Below are 18,445 nucleotides of genomic sequence, written 5' to 3'. Positions count from 1 at the left end.
AAACTGAAAAAGAGAGAATTCTAACTATCTAATTCTATGAGGCCAACATTATGCAGAAATCAAAACCAGACAAAAAAATCATTAGAAGAAAAGAAACCTCTAGAGCAATATCCCTCATAACATAAATGCAAAAACTATAAGTAAAATTTTAGCAAATCAAATGCAACAAGAGAACACATCCTGACCATGTAGAGTTATCCCAGGAAAACACACTTGGCTTAACGTTCAATTCATTATAATTCACCATATTAATAAACTAAAAAAGAAAAACTACGTATCATCTCAACAGATGTAGAAAACACACTTGACAAAATCCAACACGCATTCCTGATAAAAAAAATAAAATTAAAAGAATAAAACTTTTAGAAAACTAAGAATAGAAGGGAACTTCCTCAACCTGGTAGAGGTTCTCATCTGTGAGAAATCTACAGCTAACACTGTGCTAAACAGTGAAAGACTGAATGATTTCCCTTTACGTTTACAAACAAGAGAGGGATATCCACTCTCACCATTTCTGTTCACTATCGTATTGGAAGATCTAGTCAGTTCAATAAAGCAAAAACGAATAAAATCCATCTAGATTGGGAAACAAGATATGAAACTGTCTATATCGACAGATGGCGTGACTGTCCACACAGAAAATTCAATGGAATCTACAAAAAGGCTCCTCAAATTAACAAACGAGTTCAATAAGGTTGCAGAATACAAGATCAATGTACAAAAATCAATTATATTTCCTATGCTAGTAACAATCAGAAATTAAAATAAATCAGAAATTTAAATTTAAAATGCCATTTGTAACAGCATCAAAAATATTAAGTAATTAAGGGTAAATGTGATAAAAGATGTAAAAGAATTACACACTAAAAACTACAACCTTGCCTCCTGACTAACCCTTGGAACTTCCCCCTGTGGCCCTGAATGCATGCATGCCCCTCCTCTTCAGAACTGTAAGTAATAAATTCTTTTTTCAAAGGCAGTCTGTGTCTGTAACATTATCATATCTGATTAAAACAAATCCCAGACAAATTTCAAGAAAATACAGAACATTAACATCATCTCAAAAAGTTCCCTCATTACCTCAAAAAGTTCTCTGTGCTCTTTTATGGTCAATCCCCACCCCAATCCCTGGCCCTAGGCAATCACTGATGCTTTCTGTAATATAAACTAATTTTGCCTGTTCTAGAACTTCATATCATTTCACGTAAATCAAACGGTATGTATTCTTTTCTTGTGTGTATCATTAGATCATTCCTTTCTATTGCTGAATGATATTCCATCCTATAACCATAATACAATTTGTTTATCCATTCACCCATTGATGAGCATTTGAATTGTTGCCAGATTTTGGCTCTCATGAATAAAATTGCTACAAATATTTGTGTCCAAGTGTTTGTGCAGATAAACACGTTCCTATCTCTTGGGTAAAAGGCAAGGAGTGAAACTGCTGGGTGATATATTAAGCGTGTTTAACTTTATAAGCAATTGTCTGTTTTCCAAAGTAGTCATACCATATATCATTGATTTTAGAAAACCATCTCTTCTAAGCAATGATGGAATTCATATTTCCAAGATCTTTACATAAATAAGAGGACCTAAACACCTTAACACTCAATACTGTCAAAAAATAAAAGCTTATAGTACATGAATTCTGACTAAAAGTAGTATTTATCATTTGCTTAACTGTAATAAACACTTATTCCCATCTCAATCTGTCATATTTAAGAAACAAATAATAAAATTCTTAAATTGGAACTAAAGGATTACAAAAGTTGAAAGATAATCTACAGAATAAATTTTGATCCACTTAGAAAATTCTTAACTGCTTGCATTAATATTTGTATTAATATAATGTATTAATATTTGGCAATCTTCTTCCTTTCCTAAATGGTTGTGTACAGCTAATGAGTTCAATAAAAAAGCACTTCTTTAATTCAGATAGCTCTGAACGTCAGCCACTGACAGTAAAATTCTTCACAGAGTCTTCCTAGTGACTAGCTTAAGACCCTCCAAGGCAACTTCTTTTCTAGGTAGAGTCGGGGAAACTTTGGGAGTAATCCTATTTCCTCTAATTTTTTAGACCTGTTGTTAAAGTGGTCACATCAAATGCTCACTACTGTTCCCCAAATGAAAAACCCTAAAAGACTAGACTGACTCAATTTTTAGGATTATGTTTCCGCCTAATTTCAAGTACACAAGAGTTAAAATGTTACGGAAGGATCAGTGAATTGAGTGGAGAGGTAGATGGTTTGACTGAAACATCTTACTTCTTACCTTGGACAAGCCATTTAATCTTTTCCTCCATTTCCCCAAACTAGAAAAGGAGAGATGATAACACTTAACCCATTTGGCTGAAGAAAAGATTAAAACTAGATGCTATGTGTTGAAAATACTTTGTAAAAAAAACTGTTCAAAAAAGCAGGATATTACATATGTTAATAAAGTTCTCCAGGATCCTTTCAAAAGAAAATAGTTACTACTATCTTTGGCATTTCCAAGGAAAAAAAAAGGGAATATACTAGGATATATTTAGAAATACAAACATTATTTCCAACTGTAAGATCTAATCATTTATCCTCATAAAATGCTTGCACATACAGATTACTTGTGTTCCTTAACATGTTACACATACGACTAGACTAGGCAGGTTACAATGTTTGGGAGGGCATTTTTCTACCTCAGTAAAAATCTATGCAGGAAAATATGTTCTAGCTTTAGACACTCATTTCTTTTCTCTTTACAGGTTTTCTGTAAAATTTCTTTCAACTCCTGTGCCTCTAATTACAACTCTATATTTCTAGTTCCCAGGTTCCAAGGTGAAATGTTCTCTGCTTACATTTCTCCAGTTGGCTACCTGCAAACTAAACGAAGCTCCTGCCTCCTCTGAAGTATTTCTCAAAGCTCTCGCCTCCACTCCATCCCCATTACTGCCTTAGGTTAGGGCTTGCTGGTATCACAACAGCCTCTTAAACTGTCTTCCTGCCTCCAGTCTTGCCTCTTTCCAATCTATTCTCTATGATGCAGCCAGAACAATCTTTCCCTTTTCTTCAATTAAAAATTTTAACTTGTTTCTGATTTATTGAGGTATAAGTGACAAATAAAATTGTACATTTAAAGTGTACAATGTGATGATTTGACATATGTAAACTTTAAGAAATGATTACCACAATCAGGTTAATTAATATATCCATCAGCTCGCATAGTTGCCCTTTTGTGTGTGGGGTAAGAACAGTTACGTTGTGGTGAGAACAGTTAAGGTCTACCCTCTTAGCAAACTTCAAGAACCCAACGTGATACTACCAACTATAGTCACCACGCTCTACATTAGATCCCCAGACCTTACTCATCTGATCTTCCCCAGAGACAAGCACTCTCAATTATTAGAGCTAATTCTTCTGGTATTTATATCTCCATATCTGTCAATAATGTACTTATAATCTTACTGCTTGATTGTTCAGTTTTAGGCAGTATCTATTGATGTCCCACTGTGAAGGATGAAGATTTATCTCTATTTCTCTCTCAATCAACAAAAATCTTGCTTAATAATTTTTCTGAGTATAGGATTCCAAGTTGAAATTTAACAGCATTGTTCCACTCTCTTCTGGTTTCCAATGTTGGTGTTAAGAAATCCAAAACTATTTGTGATCCTTTGTATGCAATCTGTTTTTATTTTTTTCTCTATGGAAACGATGTTTAGAAATTTCACAATGAAGTAAGTCCATTGTCATCCATTTGTCAAGTGGGCCTTCTCAATCTGGAAACTTGTATTTCAGATCCTGGGCTATTTTCTTCAATTATTTTTCTGAGATTTCCTAACTTACTTTTCTCTGTACTTTTTACCTTGAACTCTTATTATTCAAATGTTTACCCTCCCTGGATGGTTATACTTTTTTTTTTTCTTTTCCCATGTTTTATCTTTTATTTTTGCCTTTTCTGGAAAAATTCCTTATCTTCCAGTGTTTCAATTGAGTTCGACTGTCATCTTTACCCAATAGCCCACGAACGGTCTTTTTAATGCAAATCTAATCATGTTTTTCCCATGCTTCAAGTCCTTCAGTGGCTCCCTGTTGTCCACAAGATAAAGCCCAACCTCTTTTACACAGCACAGGAGGCCTTTCACACACTGGCCTGTGTAGTTATCACCACTACATTATTAAGAGCTGCTTCTCAGAAGTCGGCCAAATAGGCCAGCTCTCACATGCCTCCACGATTCTTCATGGAAAGGCCTTCTTCCCCTGTCTTGCTATATAATTCCTACTCAACTCCTTTGCAATGTCTGCCTGGCCAATTCAAGAAATTCCTATTGATCTGTCCATTATCTTCCAACACACTTTGACTGCCTCATTCTTAGCATGTAGCATCTCTTTAAATCTGTCAGTTTTCCCTTTAAGTTTGTGAGTTTCTTGAGGGCAGGGACAATGCTATATTTATCTTTATATTTCCAAACCTAGAAGTGACTGGTACATAAGAAAGTTTAATAAATGTTTATTGAATGAATAAATGTCAATAATCCTGTAAAAACAAGAGTGTGAGAAATTAACAATACCTGCACAGTTCCATAGAGTGCTTTTCATACCATTTAAATCTTTTATTTTCAATGGATAACTTCTAAAATTCTGAGTCATTTTTTTAATGAATAGTGATTTTTGAAATCTGAAGCAATGTCTTATTAATTTTGCCATTACTATACTTTTCCATAACTTAAAGTGACAGATAATTGACTAAGTTAATTTTTTCAGTAATAAATTTCCTTTGATCTCTACAGATTGCTTGGTTGTGTTAAGGACTGAACCACTCCTAAAATGATTTTAAAATAATCCTAAGTAAATGAAAAAATGTCCTGGTTTCTTCAGTTTCTCTAGTACCAGGCTTGGGGCTTTTCAGTACATCAACACTGTTTTAAGAATCATCACCCACAGATAACAAGTCTAAGGAAACAATGATTCCCAAGATTATCTATAAACAGAATATATTGACAATGCTGCTTTCCTGTTAAAAGGCCTTAGTACATTTTAGTTAAGTTTAAAAAGACCCAAGTTTTAGGCAAGTTTTAACAAACAGACATCCTTTCATTTCTCATTTATTCAAATATAAAAGATGCAGATATAAGAAAAATGTTTGGTTCTTTCTAAATCAAAGAGAGCATTTTTGGAATTTCTAGCCTGGCTTCTCAATGCTAAAAGAATGAAGAAGTTGTTCAGGCCAGTGAGGTGACCATGATAATGAAGATGAAAGCATTTCAAAAAAGAACTGAACCATCTGGTAATAAATGACACTCAGCAGTAAAACAAATACCATAAAATAAAGAGTCTGTCATTTACATATCCGTGATATAGATACCTATCATGAAACTGTTCATTATTTCATTCCCTTCAATCAGTCTGGCTGGTGGCGTTTCAATCAGTTTGGATTTAATTTATTACTTTGAAATGATCATATTTCTATCATTCTTGCTCTTCTCTTGTCTACACTGACAAAATCATCTGTAAACTAAGCAGGTTTAAAGAAAATTGATAAAAAATTTTTTTTTTTAAGATTTTATTTTTTTCCTTTTTCTTCCCAAAGCCCCCTGGTACATAGTTGTATATTCCTCGCTGTGGGTCCTTTTAGTTGTGGCGTGTGGGACGCTGCCTCAGCATGGTTTGATGAGCAGTGCCACGTCCGCACCCAGCATTCGAACCAACGAAACACTGGGCCGCCTGCAGTGGAGCGCACGAACTTAACCACTTGGCCACGGGGTCAGCCCCAAAACTGATAAAATTTTAAGATCATTTTGGATTCCTCACATTCCTTTTCTCTCAAGTTTTAAATGATGAGTTTTGGGTTCATCACCATAGACCCATTGGCATACTCTGAACCAACTCTATTTCCACCTCCTGACTCTCATCCTCAACTACTCACAACACTGCCAGTATGGTCCATTTCTCTCTCAGCTCTGCTCCCATCTCTAGCTTTTTCTTTCTCTATAGTTCCTGCATTAAGTTAAAATCTGATCAATTAGCTAACAATAACTGTTCAATTAAAGGAATACCCACTTCTCTGCTCTATTTCCTGCTAACTTCATTCATGCTTTATATTTTTTGATGTTCTTGTGGGTGTGTGAACTGCTGCTTAACAAACGATTCTGGTGATTTTTTGTCCTCTTTTAAAATTATTCAAACTTGCATCTTCTCCTTGGAGCACTCTAGTCACAGATTTACCTTTTCAGCATCACCTAAATTTTTTTTATTCCCTGCCCCCGATGGCATTTTTCTAACACTTAGGTTATCACAAAATGATGACTTCCAACATGGAAAAAGCTAAATAAAAATGAACAAGCCTCCCTTTCATTTCATAATCCCAATTCCCCTCCTCAGAGGCAACAACTGTTAGCACCTTTGTGGGTACCCTTTCAGAAACAGTCTGTGTGTATATTACCTAACATGTGTAGAAATATGCTCTATCTCCTTTCTGCCCTCCTCAAATTAGAGCAGACTGTACATGCTACTCTTTTTTCATTTAATATATTTTCAAGAGCTTTCCATATCAGCACTTATGGATCCTCTTCATTCTTTTTAAAGACTGTATAGTATTCATGTATGGAACCCCAATTTATTAACTAGTCACCCACTGACTAACAATGAGATTATTCTCAGCCTTTTGGTCTTAGAAACAAGGCTGCAATGTGCATTCTTATGCATATATCTTTGCTAAATGTGCAAGTCTATCTGTAGGATGAAGTCAGAGTCAGAAATTTCTGGGCTGATTTAAAATTTTTATGGATATTGCCACATTGTCATTCAAAGAAGCTGTATTGATTTATCCAATAATGTATGAAAGTACCTCAAATCACTATTTGCAAAAATTGCCCCAGGAATTTTTCAATCAACTGTCTAAAAGCTTCAGAGACTCTAGCATGCCTAGATACTTTTTTCAACTCTAGCTGAAAACACAAACTCTGCTGTTTGTTGAAATACACAAACCCTGATAATAAAATGAAAACCAAGTTTCACATCTTAAAGATTTAGAAGGGTGACTGTTTATGGGAAGTCCCTGACAGACTAGAAAAGGGAAAAAGAGTGAGTTGTAAGAGTCCTGCTGCCCAGCATCCCCCAAAGGAGGCAGGCATTACTATCACAGAGCAGGGCCCATTCGCTGGTGTCAGCACATTCTTCCTATGGAAATGAAAAGACTAAGTGATTTCCTAATTGAAAAAGGCAAACCAGATAAAATAATATGAGGGAAAAAATCCTACATATATGAAAAACTAGCCTTTAAAAAATGTTTTTCTTTTCAAGACATTACAGGATGCACAGGTGTAGTTTAAAAAATAATTTCATGGTATAAAAATGGTGCTCCTTGGGGGCCGGCCCGGTGGCGCAGCGGTTAAGTGAGCACATTCCGCTTCGGTGGCCCAGGTTGGCCAGTTTGGATCCTAGATGCGTATGTGGCACCGCTTGGCAAGCCATGCTGTGGTAGGCGTCCCACATATAAAGCAGAGGAAGATGGGCACGGATGTTAGCTCAGGGCCAGTCTTCCTCAGAAAAAGAGGAGGATTGGCAGATGTTAGCTCAGGGCTAATCTTCCAAAAAAAAAAAAAAAATGGTGCTCCTTTGTCTAATATGAAATGGTGTCTTGACTGAGGTGCTACCAGCTGAGGATCAGGTGAACCCAATTAACCCAATTTTTACTTGTCTGTCCTAAGTGGTTTATTTTAGATGTACACTACTCCCTCAATCCTTTAGGGTACACAACATGAAAAAACCATAAACAGGCTATAAAGGTCATGACATTAATTTTCCTGTCACTCTCATGCTTTAAATAGGCATCAAAAAAACTAAAAAATCTTGTCCTCTGGGAAGGAAGGCAAATCTGAAACTAATTATGGTAGTTATTATTGTAATACTATTAAATTAAACACTGTGACCCTAGCTAAATTTATTTTGGTACTTTTTGTTAACGAATAAAACTTTCCAAAGAAGATTACTGCATCCTCTCACAGAGCAAAATGACTCACTGGAGGACTAGCAGAACAAAGCAACCGCTCAAAATCCTAAATGTTTACTCACCTAAAGCTTAACTAAGAAGTTTCATAAACATATATGGAAGCTTCTGCAGAAAATGCTCTATCTGTTATAAAGCTTTATTTAAGAAGAAAAACTCAACATGGGTGGAGCCAAGGGACTTAACTGTCATGGGCAGTTTTCACTTGTTTGTTGTTGTCCAACACTTCTCCTGTTTTGTAGTTCAGGTTCCCACCTCCTTATCAAGACCTGGCCTGGGCACCAGGTGGGACAGGAAGCTGCCTAACCTGGCACTTGGGATGTATTAGCTGTGTGTATCCCCTAGTGCCCTAAAACTAGAACAATACCCACACTGACTCTATTTGACTTGTTTCAATACTTACAAATGCTGGAGGAGAGATGAGGGCAGAGGACAGTGAGTGATGAGTTTGGGTGGGCGGAAAGGAAAATTAGGCAAGGAGAAGGACTATGTACCAACATCCGTGTGGGACTAATGAGCAGGGAAAAGATGAACAAGCAGCAATCACAAAAGGAAAAGAAAGTGGGAGGAAAAAGTACAATGGCAACATTATTTTAAAAGGAGAAATGGCATGTGAAGAAAAAATCACTTAAATTCCAGTTTGTTTAATATCTCAGAAGACACAGAAAACAACTGAAGAACTAGTTCTAGTTCTTGATGCACTCTATTGCAGTTAGAAAAGATACTTACAGGATATTTCGTGCCTTGTTGATAGTTTCAGTTTTTAATTGAAGTAAAGCTGATATATAATATTATGTTAGTTTCAGGTGTATAGCATAGTGATTTGACATTTACATACATTACAAAATGGCTCACCACTATAAGTCTAGCAACCATCTGTCACCCTACAAAGTTATTACAATATTATTGACTATATTCCCTATGTTGTATATTACATCCCTGTGACTTATTTATTTTATAACTTTGTTTGTACCTCTTAATCTACTTCACTTATTTTGCCCAACCCCACCCACTCCACTCAAGCAACCACCAATTTGTTCTCTGTGTCTCTGAGCCTGTTTCTGTTTTGTTTTGTTTTCCAAATTCCACATATAAGTGAAATCATATGGTATTTGTCTTTCTCTGTCTGACTTATTTCACGTAGCACAATACCCTCCAGGTCTAGCCATATTGTTACAAACGGCAGGATATCATTCTTTTTTTATGGCTAAGTAAAATCCATGTATATATACATACCACATCTTCTTTATCCACTCATCTATCAATGGACGCAGTATGGCAGTTCCTCAAAAAATTAAAAGCAGAATTATCATACGATCTAGCAATTCCACTTCTATATATATATCCAAAAGAAACGAAAGCAAGATCTTAAAGAGATATATGCACACACACCTACATTCATAGTAGCACTAGTCACAATAGTCAGGAAGCAAGCCAAGTAGCCATCGGCGGATGAATGGATAAACAAAATGTGGTATACACATACAATGGAATATTATTCAGCCTTAAAAAGGAAGGAAATTTTGACACGTGCCACAACATGATGAACCTTGAGGAGATTATGCTAAGTGAAATAAGCCAGTCTCAAAAAGACAAATACTCTGTGATTATATTTATATGATGTATCAAGAGTAGTCAAATTCACAGAAACAGAAAGTATAACAGTGGCTGCCAGGAGTTACGGGGAGGGAAAAATTGGGATTTACTGTTAATGGGTATAGAGTTTCACTTTTGCAAGACAAAAAAATTCTAGAGATTGGTTGCATAACAATGTGAATATACTTAACACTAGTGAACTGTACAGTTAAAATAGTTAAGATGGTAAACTTTATGTTATACGTTGTTTACAATGTTTAAAAAGTAAATGTGATTATACTACTGATAAAAAGCATAGACTTTGTAAAATTAAATTTAGGTGAAAATGGCAATCATTCAAGGTGTTGTAAGTGTGCAAATCTTTAACATTTATTGGAAGCACACTGGACTTTAGCCAGGCATATATTTTTTTAATTGTGAAGAAAAATAATAAAATTAAAGAATGTTTACAAAATATACAATATTTATACTAGACTTATATCTACGTGAAAGAAATGATGTATTAAGAGATTGTATAATGTTTTACTAGTCGTCTGATGATAGAATATCGTCGTATATAGCATTATACACGGGACTTCTGTGTGTTTTTTGAAGGAACATATTGTGTACAAAAGTAGTTACTGCCTATAAACAGGAAGTACCAGCCCAGGGCTCCTCAGGCCATAAGCTTGTCAACACAGCCACTCTGAAGATTGGATCTGGTTCATTTCTTTTATTTCCCCAAAACATGTATCACCCCATGTTCTCTGTGAGTTTATCAGAGAGGCAGGGGGTTTCCAGGCAATCTTTGCTCATGAGGCTACCTTAATATTAGCAACTGGCAAAAGACCCAGTGTTAAGGAAAGTGCCTCAGTAAATAACATCTTCTCAGTTCCAGGTTGGCTCAGGTGAGGTCCCCTCTTCCCCTTCAATCCACTGCCACCCTGGCCATCATCCCCGCTCCACTTCCCAGGCTCTAGCACGATGGAAATTGAGTGGAAGGAATCAAGTTAACCCAAGCGGTTCCAGATTAAATTAACTGTAGGCATCGCAGAGATTAACCATAAATCCTTTTATTAGATTTGAGATAAAAGCAGCAAGGACATTTATTCTTGGGCTCCCCAAGACCTAGGTCTGTATTCACAGCATCAACAGCAAAACAAGCAGACATGGGTGGGTGGAGGTGGGTGGAGGTGGGTGGGGGTGGGTAGGAGGCAGTGATCTGGGGCATGCAGGGCCTTGCTGGGCTTCTCCTGGGACCATTCAGTTTCACCTTAAGGATCTAGAACTCTGGAAAAGATTGCACATCTACAGATCATATCCTCTAACAATCACACAGCATGAAATCCAAAATTGAAATACAACTAATGGGAAATCTTTTCTCACTTTGGTACACAATCTTAAATACTTACATTACAAAATCAATTGGTTGACACTGTAAATTCACTAAACATTCAGTTTCCCTACAAATGACTAGGTAGGGGGTTAATTTTAGTCGAAGTAAGTAAAGGCATATAAAAATAAAAGGATGATTTCAAAGGATAAGACACTGCAAAGGATGGCTGCCTCTGGAAAGAGAACTGGGAAGCACATTTGGGAGGGAGACTGACATACCACTGTCTTCTCTTTTGTAAGCCTTTTGAATATTTTACCTTGTGGATGTAGTACTTAAAACAGCATTATCAACAATAAGAGAAACAAGAAGAATGAAGCAATCTAGAGAGACAGGTGGTTCTCAGCAAACACTGGCAGGGAAAGATGTCCATGAAATAATGTTAAGTGAAGCAAATTGTGGAACAGTGGGTATACTCTGATCCCATTTGTCTTAAAAAAAAAAAGTTGTATTCCCACAGAGAAACATCAGATTGTCAACAGTTACCTTTAGGACTTGGGTTGGTGGAACTTCCCCTTTCTCTTTGTAGAGTGTGTGTGTATGTGTGTGTGTACACACATACATATACACATAGTGTGTATATATATAACTACATAACTGTCTATCTTTATGTTAAAAACAATAACTGTTCTAAAAGAGAAAAAAAACCTAGTTAGAATCAACTCAAAAAACACCTTTCCATTTAAGAAGGATAAATAGATATTTTGATTTTCAAGTGGTAATTAACAAACTAAACAGTAGTCTTTTTTCGCTTTGCATTTTCCTCATCCCAAATTCACAGTGACCATTACACTTAAGTAATTTTCTGTGAAAATCAAATGTACAAGGTTCATAATCAACCATCTAATATGTATCAATAAACAGCAATCAGTAGATTGCGCCTCTATCAGTTAAGAGGGACATTAGGTGTACTTCTTGTAAACTTCTTGTTTCAATACTTTTGCTAAACTCAAAATAATTTCAGCTTAGTAACAGAAAATTAAAGATGGATTTTCAAAGTCAGCTTAAAACTAAAAAAAAAAAAATCCAAAGAAACAAATTCTCTCACTTCCCCTGATTAGTTTAGGTCTTCTTAGCCTATGACCTCATTGCACACTTTCTTTCCAACACTGACCATACCCATATTAATTTAATGTCTGTCTTTCCCGACAGACTCAAAACTCTACAAGGGCAAGTCCAAGTCTGTCTTGTTCCCATCAGCCCCAGAGCCTTGGAGGGGATAAGTCTTTTTTTAAAAGTATTTGATGAACATACTTTGAAAGATAGGAACCTAAACAAAACGAGTTGCAAGATTCACAGATACTCCAGGGCCAAACAGATCCTAAATAAAGATTATGTAACCAACCAAACAAAAAAGATCCCTATCATAGTGAAAAAGAGTATAACGACAGAAGAAAAGGTTATTTGCCTAAATGATCAGTGTGACAAAATCAAAGCATATGTTCTCTGAGTACAACTGCCAAAAGCCTCCAGAGTTTTGGCTATCTTATAAATATTAGGCTCTGAGTCACAAAGCCAAAGCCTTGAAAAAAATAACCACAAATAACTTCTGAAATGGGATTATAATACTATACGCTTAAGGTATGTTATCTTTGAAAAATTCACCATATTAGCAGATTATTTAAGAATTCACTATATTTCAATAATCTTTTAATAAGAATGATTGGATGGCAAATATCCTTAAACACACGCATGCGCACACACATGCACGCACACACACAGTTGGGCTTTTGACAATTCTTGAGAGGAATCCAAATCTTAATACTCTTTACTGAATATGTATGGTTTTTGGCATGTCTACACTTACGCAGTCTACTAGAGTTGAATTAAGTCTACTCATGAACTTGTATGCCAGTTTCAACAGACGTTTAACCAAGGTGGAAAGTTATACTTTTACTAAATCGAAACAAAAGTTTTTTGGCCACAAGAATAACTAATTAAAGTCATGTGCTTTCTTCTGTGAGCTTACATCCTTTGTCAAAGCAGGATAGTGTAGGCATGTGTTCATTCATTCACTCAACATAACTAATGACTAAGAACCTCATAAGCCAGGCATTAGAAAACGTTTTCTATCAAAGGCCATCTAGTAAATATTTTGAGTTTTGTGGGCCCTTAAGCCTCTGTGATGACTACTCCTTTCTGCTATTGTAGCTTGAAAGCAGTCAGACAATATAAATGAAGAAATGTGGCTGTGTACCAATAAATTTTCAAAAATTTATGGACATTGAGACTTGAATTTTATACAGTTTTCATGTGTCACAAAATATTATCTTCTTTTGATTTTTTTTCGGTAATTTAGAAATGTAGAAACCATTCTTACCTTGCAAGTCATACAAAAATAGGCTCACTTTGGCCTGTGAGCCATAGTTTGCTAACTCCTGACCTAAACCAACTCTTTAGTAACCTGGTTTAAACCACTTACTACCCATGTAAACTTGTCCTTACTCCACCAAAAAGCCCAAACAATAAACAAAATTTTTTAAAGAGATCATAACTTAATTACAACATCTTAATTTTCAAGTGGGAGTTAGAGAGCCATTTCATTAGTATAACAATAGCGGCAGCAACTAATATTTATTTTGAGCTCACTACACCCCAAACAGTGTTCTAAGCATTTCAAATGCATGCTAATTTATTTAATTCTCACTACAGCCTTGGGATGGGTATTTTATGATCACCATTTTACACATAAGGAACCAGGCACAGAGACATTAAGTAACTTACCAGCTAATAAATAGTGAAACTGAGGTCTGAGGACAGGCACTGGGTCCTGCTCTTAACCACAACTGCCTCTAACGTCAAAAATTTCCCCACTCTGTAGAGAAAAGGGAACCTTCATACACTGCTGGTGGGAATGAAAACTGGTGCAGCCACTGTGGAAAACAGTATGGAGATTTCCCCCAAAATTAAAAATAGAAATAGCATACGATCCAGCCATCCCACTACTGGGTATTTGTCCAAAGAACTTGAAATCAACAATTCAAAAAGATTTATGCACCCCTATGTTCACTGCAGCATTACTCACAATAGTCAAGATGTGTAAGCAACCCAAGTGCCCTTCAATAGATGAATGGATAAAGAAGATATGGTGTGTATACACACACACACACACACACACACACACACACACACACAATGGAACACTACTCTGCCATAAAAAAAGACAAAATTGCCCCATTTGCAACAACATGGATGGACCATGAGGGTATGATGTTAAGCGAAATAAGCCAGACAGAGAAGGACAAACACCACATGATTTCACTCCCATGTGGAAGATAAACAAATACATGGACAAAGAATAGATTAGTGGTTACCAGAGGGGAAGAGGGTTGGGGGAGGGTGAAAGGGGTAAAGGGGCACATATGTATGGTGACGGATAAAATCTAGAATATTAGGGGTGAGCACAATGCATTCTATACAGAACTGATATATGACAATGTACACCTGAAATTACACAATGTTATAAATCATTATGACCTCAACAAAATAACTGAAAAAAAAGAATCCCCCATTCTTTTCTTAAAGGTCCCATTTCAAATGACAATTCTCAGAAATTAAAATGCACAGTAGAATAAGCAGGGAGACGCCTTTATTGTAGCAGTTACAGTATAACTTAAATCACACCCAATTTGCACGATCTGTTTTCTTCACCAGGTCTTTACCTGTCAGTCAGGTCTTCATGCTGACATTCCAAATCGAAGTGGATGCCCAATAACTAACTCTTCAAGGGTCATATGGAAAAACTTTTAGGTTACAGATTAAAATTTATTTCAATGTAGTCTTAAATTGCCAAGGTGGCTTTCAGAAATTATAATAAAACACTTATCGTTCTACATAACTGCAGAATAAAAACATCTTTGAAAAACTTGACATTTTAAGACTTCGGCTGGCCAAGGAAATAAGAATTGCTAAAGCTGAATCCATTCCAGTTATTCCTCATTGGAAGGCAGTTACTTGCCAGAAAATTATTTCAGAGTCTATTTTCATTACTTACATCAAAATGAGGACACTTAAATGACAGATGATCTCTACAGCATTGGGGATCATCAGCAAGGCCAAGTAAATTACAGTAAGACACTGAGGATGTAGACTAGGACAAATGAGACTCCCTGAACAAAATTCATCTGGCAAATATAAAAAAAAAAATTGTCTAGTTTCCTCAACATCTTTTTTACTTTCCCCAAATACTTGCTGTCAGTAAACTGCATCGTTCTATATTATGTGTGACTGTGTTAGTAGGAAAGAACTATTTCTCAACAGAAAAAAAAAATCCACTCGTTACTTGAAGGTGTTCCTAACAAAGTGTATACTGAAGGGGAATCTCTGGCTTAGAAACGGACTTCCAACACTTTCACTTTCAAAAGTCCAACATATAGGAGTCACGCCTTATACCTCTCTCCCTCACTTCTCATATCTAGTCTTTCACCAAATTGTGTCAATTTTACCTCCTAAAAAGCCCTCAGATACACCACTTTTCTCATCTTCACTGCCAACTACTTGGTGCCAGTTGCTCTATCATTCCCTGCCAGGACCACTGAATACTCTTTTAACTGCTTCCACTCCTGCTCCTTCTCCAACCAACACAGCCACAGTGATGTTTTCAAAACACTCATTAGAACATGCCATCCCAGAATGAAAACCATTAGAAGCCATAACATGTCCATGAGTTTTTGCCCAATCTAATCTTGGCCTGCTTCTCAGTTTCATTCTGGACTCCTCGCCCTCATTTCCTGTGTCCCAGCCACACTAGCCTTCCTTCAGTTTTCTGAACATACTGAGGCTGTTGACAGTCTCAATACATGCTGGTCCCCCTCCCTGTAATGCTGCTTTTCTTCTTAATAACTTGGATTCATCCTTTGGCTCTCAAGACCATATCACCCCCTTAGGAGAACTGTCTCTGACTAGTCTGGATCAGATACCCCTGGAATAAGTCTTTTCCCTCAGAGCACTTATCACAATTGTAATTTTAGTCAGATAATGCCTAGTACCCCCAACAGACAAGACGCTCTGGAAGGTAGGGCTCACATCCCTTTATGTTCATATGGCACAATAACAGAACACCTAGGAGGAGCTCAGTTAGTATTTATTTATATTTGTGATATAATTCACATACCATAAAATTCACCCTTTTAAAGTATACACAGTTTAGTGGTTTTTAGTATTTTCACAAAGTTGAACAACTATCACTACCATCTAATTTCAGAATATCCCATCACCCTAAAAAGAGAGCCAGCCCTGATGGCCTAGTGGTTAAAGTTCAGCACACTCTGCTTTGGCAGCCCAAGTTCAGTTCCCAGGTGTGAAACCACAGCACCTGTCTGTCAGTAACCATGCTGTGGTGGTGGCTCACATAGAAGAACTACAAGGACTTACAACTAGAATATACCAACCATCTCCTGGGGTTTTGAGGAGGGAGAAAAAAACCCCAGGAAGACTGGCAACAGATGTTAGCTCAGGGCGAATCCTTCCCAGCCAAAAAAAAAACCCCTAAAAAACCATATTCCATCACCCTAAAAAGAAACCTCATACCCATACCCACTAGCAGTCACCCTGTCCCCTCTTCCTGGAAATCATTAATCTACTTTCTGTCTCTCTAGATTTGCCTATTCTTGAAATTTCATATAATGGAATCATACAATATGTGGCCTTTTGTGTCTGACTTCTTTAAACTTGGCATAATGTTTTCAAGGTTCACAAAAGTAGCAGCACTGAATGAATACACCACATTTTGTTTAGCTATTCATCAGTTAATGGACATTTGGCTTGTTTCCATCTTTTGGCCATTATGAATAATGCTGCTATGAACATTTGTGTACAAATTTTTGTGTAGATATACTCATCTCTTTTGGGCAATATACTTAGGAATAGAATAGGTACAGTCATATAGGTTTAGGCCAGGTCATAGGATAACTCTATATTTAACCTTTTGAGGAACTGCCAGACTGTTTTCCAAAGCAGCTATCTATTTAATATTTCCACCAATAATTTATAGTGTCCAATTTCTATATTTTCTTACTAGTTAATGCTTATCAGTAAAGAGCTAATCCTTAGACTGAACCTATAGCGACAGTAAGAAAAATGGAAACTTGATTCAAATGGATGTAAGCTTCAGTGTTCTTATGGGAAAATTAGGAAGAATAGTCCCTAATTCCTTGCTGTGTGTGCTGGCTTATGAGAACAAATATGAGTGAACATGTCCCAGAAGAGGCTTACAAAAAGGCAGGTCACTATGATTTTCTCTAAATGACTCTTGATTCTCCTAATTTAAATTTGCCTTGAGCCTTGCTCACACAAATGGCACTTACAGATTTATAATGTTTGTCTATTACTGGTACAGTCATCCTAATGGTTGTAACGTGGTATATCATTGTGGCTATTCTCTAATGACTAATGATGTCCAGCAATGTTCCATGTGCTCACTGGCAATCGGTGTATCATCTTTGGAGAAACACCTATTTAAATCCTTTCCCTGTTTTTAAATTGGGTTATATTTGTTGTTGAGTGGTAGGAGTTCTTTATATATTTTCGATACAAGTCCCTTAGCAGATAAACGATTTGCAAATATTTTCTCCCATTCTGTGGGTTGTCTTTTTACTTTCTTGATGGTGCCCTTTGAAGCACAAAAGTTAAATTTTGGTGAAGTCCAACTTATCTTTTCTTCTGTTGCTTGTACTTTTCATTTCAATCTAAGAAACCATTGTCTAATTCAAGGTCATAAAAATTTCAGCCTGTTTGCCTTTCAGAGTTTTATATCATTTTAGTTTTAGCTCTTATATTTAAGTCTTTGACCCATTTTAAGTTAATTTTTGTATGCAGTGTGAGGTAGGGGTCCTCTTTCAATCTTTTGCATGTGGATATCCACATTGTTCTGAGACCACTGGCTGATAAGACTATTCTTTCCCCTACTGAATTGTCTTGATACCCTTGTTGAAAATAAAATTACCATAACTGTAAGGGTTTATTTTGGACTCAGTTCTACTCCATTAATCTATATGTCTATTCTTTCGTCAGTATCAACCTATCTTATTTTTTGTAGCTTTATAGGAAGTTTTGAAATTGAGAAGTATGAGTCTTCCTTTGTTTTCTTTTTTAAGATTGTTTTGGCTATTATGGATCCCTTGCATTTCCATATGCATTTTAGGATCAGCAGGTCAACTTCTGCAAAAAAAGGCAGCTGGGATTTTCATAGATTACATTGTATTTGTTGATCAATATGGGGGTACTGCCATCTTAACAATGTTAAGTCTTCAAATTCATGAACATAAAGTATCTTTCAAATTATTTGTCTTTATTTTCTATCAACGTTTTTATATTTTGCTGTACAAGTCTTGCACTTCTTTGTTAAACTTATTGCTAAGTATTTTATTCTTGCTGAAACTACTGTAAATGTAACTGTCTTCTTGATTTCATTTTTTGATTGTTCATTGCTATGGTACATAAATACAACTGATATTTATACTGATTTTCTATCTTTCAGCCTTGCTGAACTCATTT

The 18,445-nt window shown here is 36.2% G+C and overlaps 1 protein-coding gene across 22 annotated transcripts in view; it reads right to left on the bottom strand.

Moving 5' to 3' along the window:
* The window catches only part of ZNF438 (zinc finger protein 438), a 185,993-nt gene that overhangs the window by 41,378 nt on the left and 126,170 nt on the right, over positions 1-18,445 (bottom strand). For 5 of the 22 annotated variants that reach the window (XM_070601758.1, XM_070601761.1, XM_070601776.1 and 2 more), the window contains exons 4-5: positions 9,220-9,268; positions 2,275-2,314 (exon numbers count right to left, since the gene is read on the bottom strand). The exons of 12 other annotated variants lie outside the window; for them this stretch is intronic. In XM_070601758.1, coding sequence (XP_070457859.1) covers positions 2,275-2,314; positions 9,220-9,268 — 89 coding nt within the window. The remainder of the gene's footprint in view (positions 1-2,274; positions 2,315-9,219; positions 9,269-18,445) is intronic. 5 more of the 22 variants (XM_070601768.1, XM_070601780.1, XM_070601774.1 and 2 more) reach the window with 2 other exon arrangements.

Source organism: Equus przewalskii, chromosome 30 (assembly GCF_037783145.1).
Source record: "Equus przewalskii isolate Varuska chromosome 30, EquPr2, whole genome shotgun sequence".
In the NCBI taxonomy this organism is placed as follows: domain Eukaryota; kingdom Metazoa; phylum Chordata; class Mammalia; order Perissodactyla; family Equidae; genus Equus; species Equus przewalskii.
Note: the sequence above shows the minus strand (reverse complement) of the source record. Positions and strands in the feature narration are given on the sequence as shown.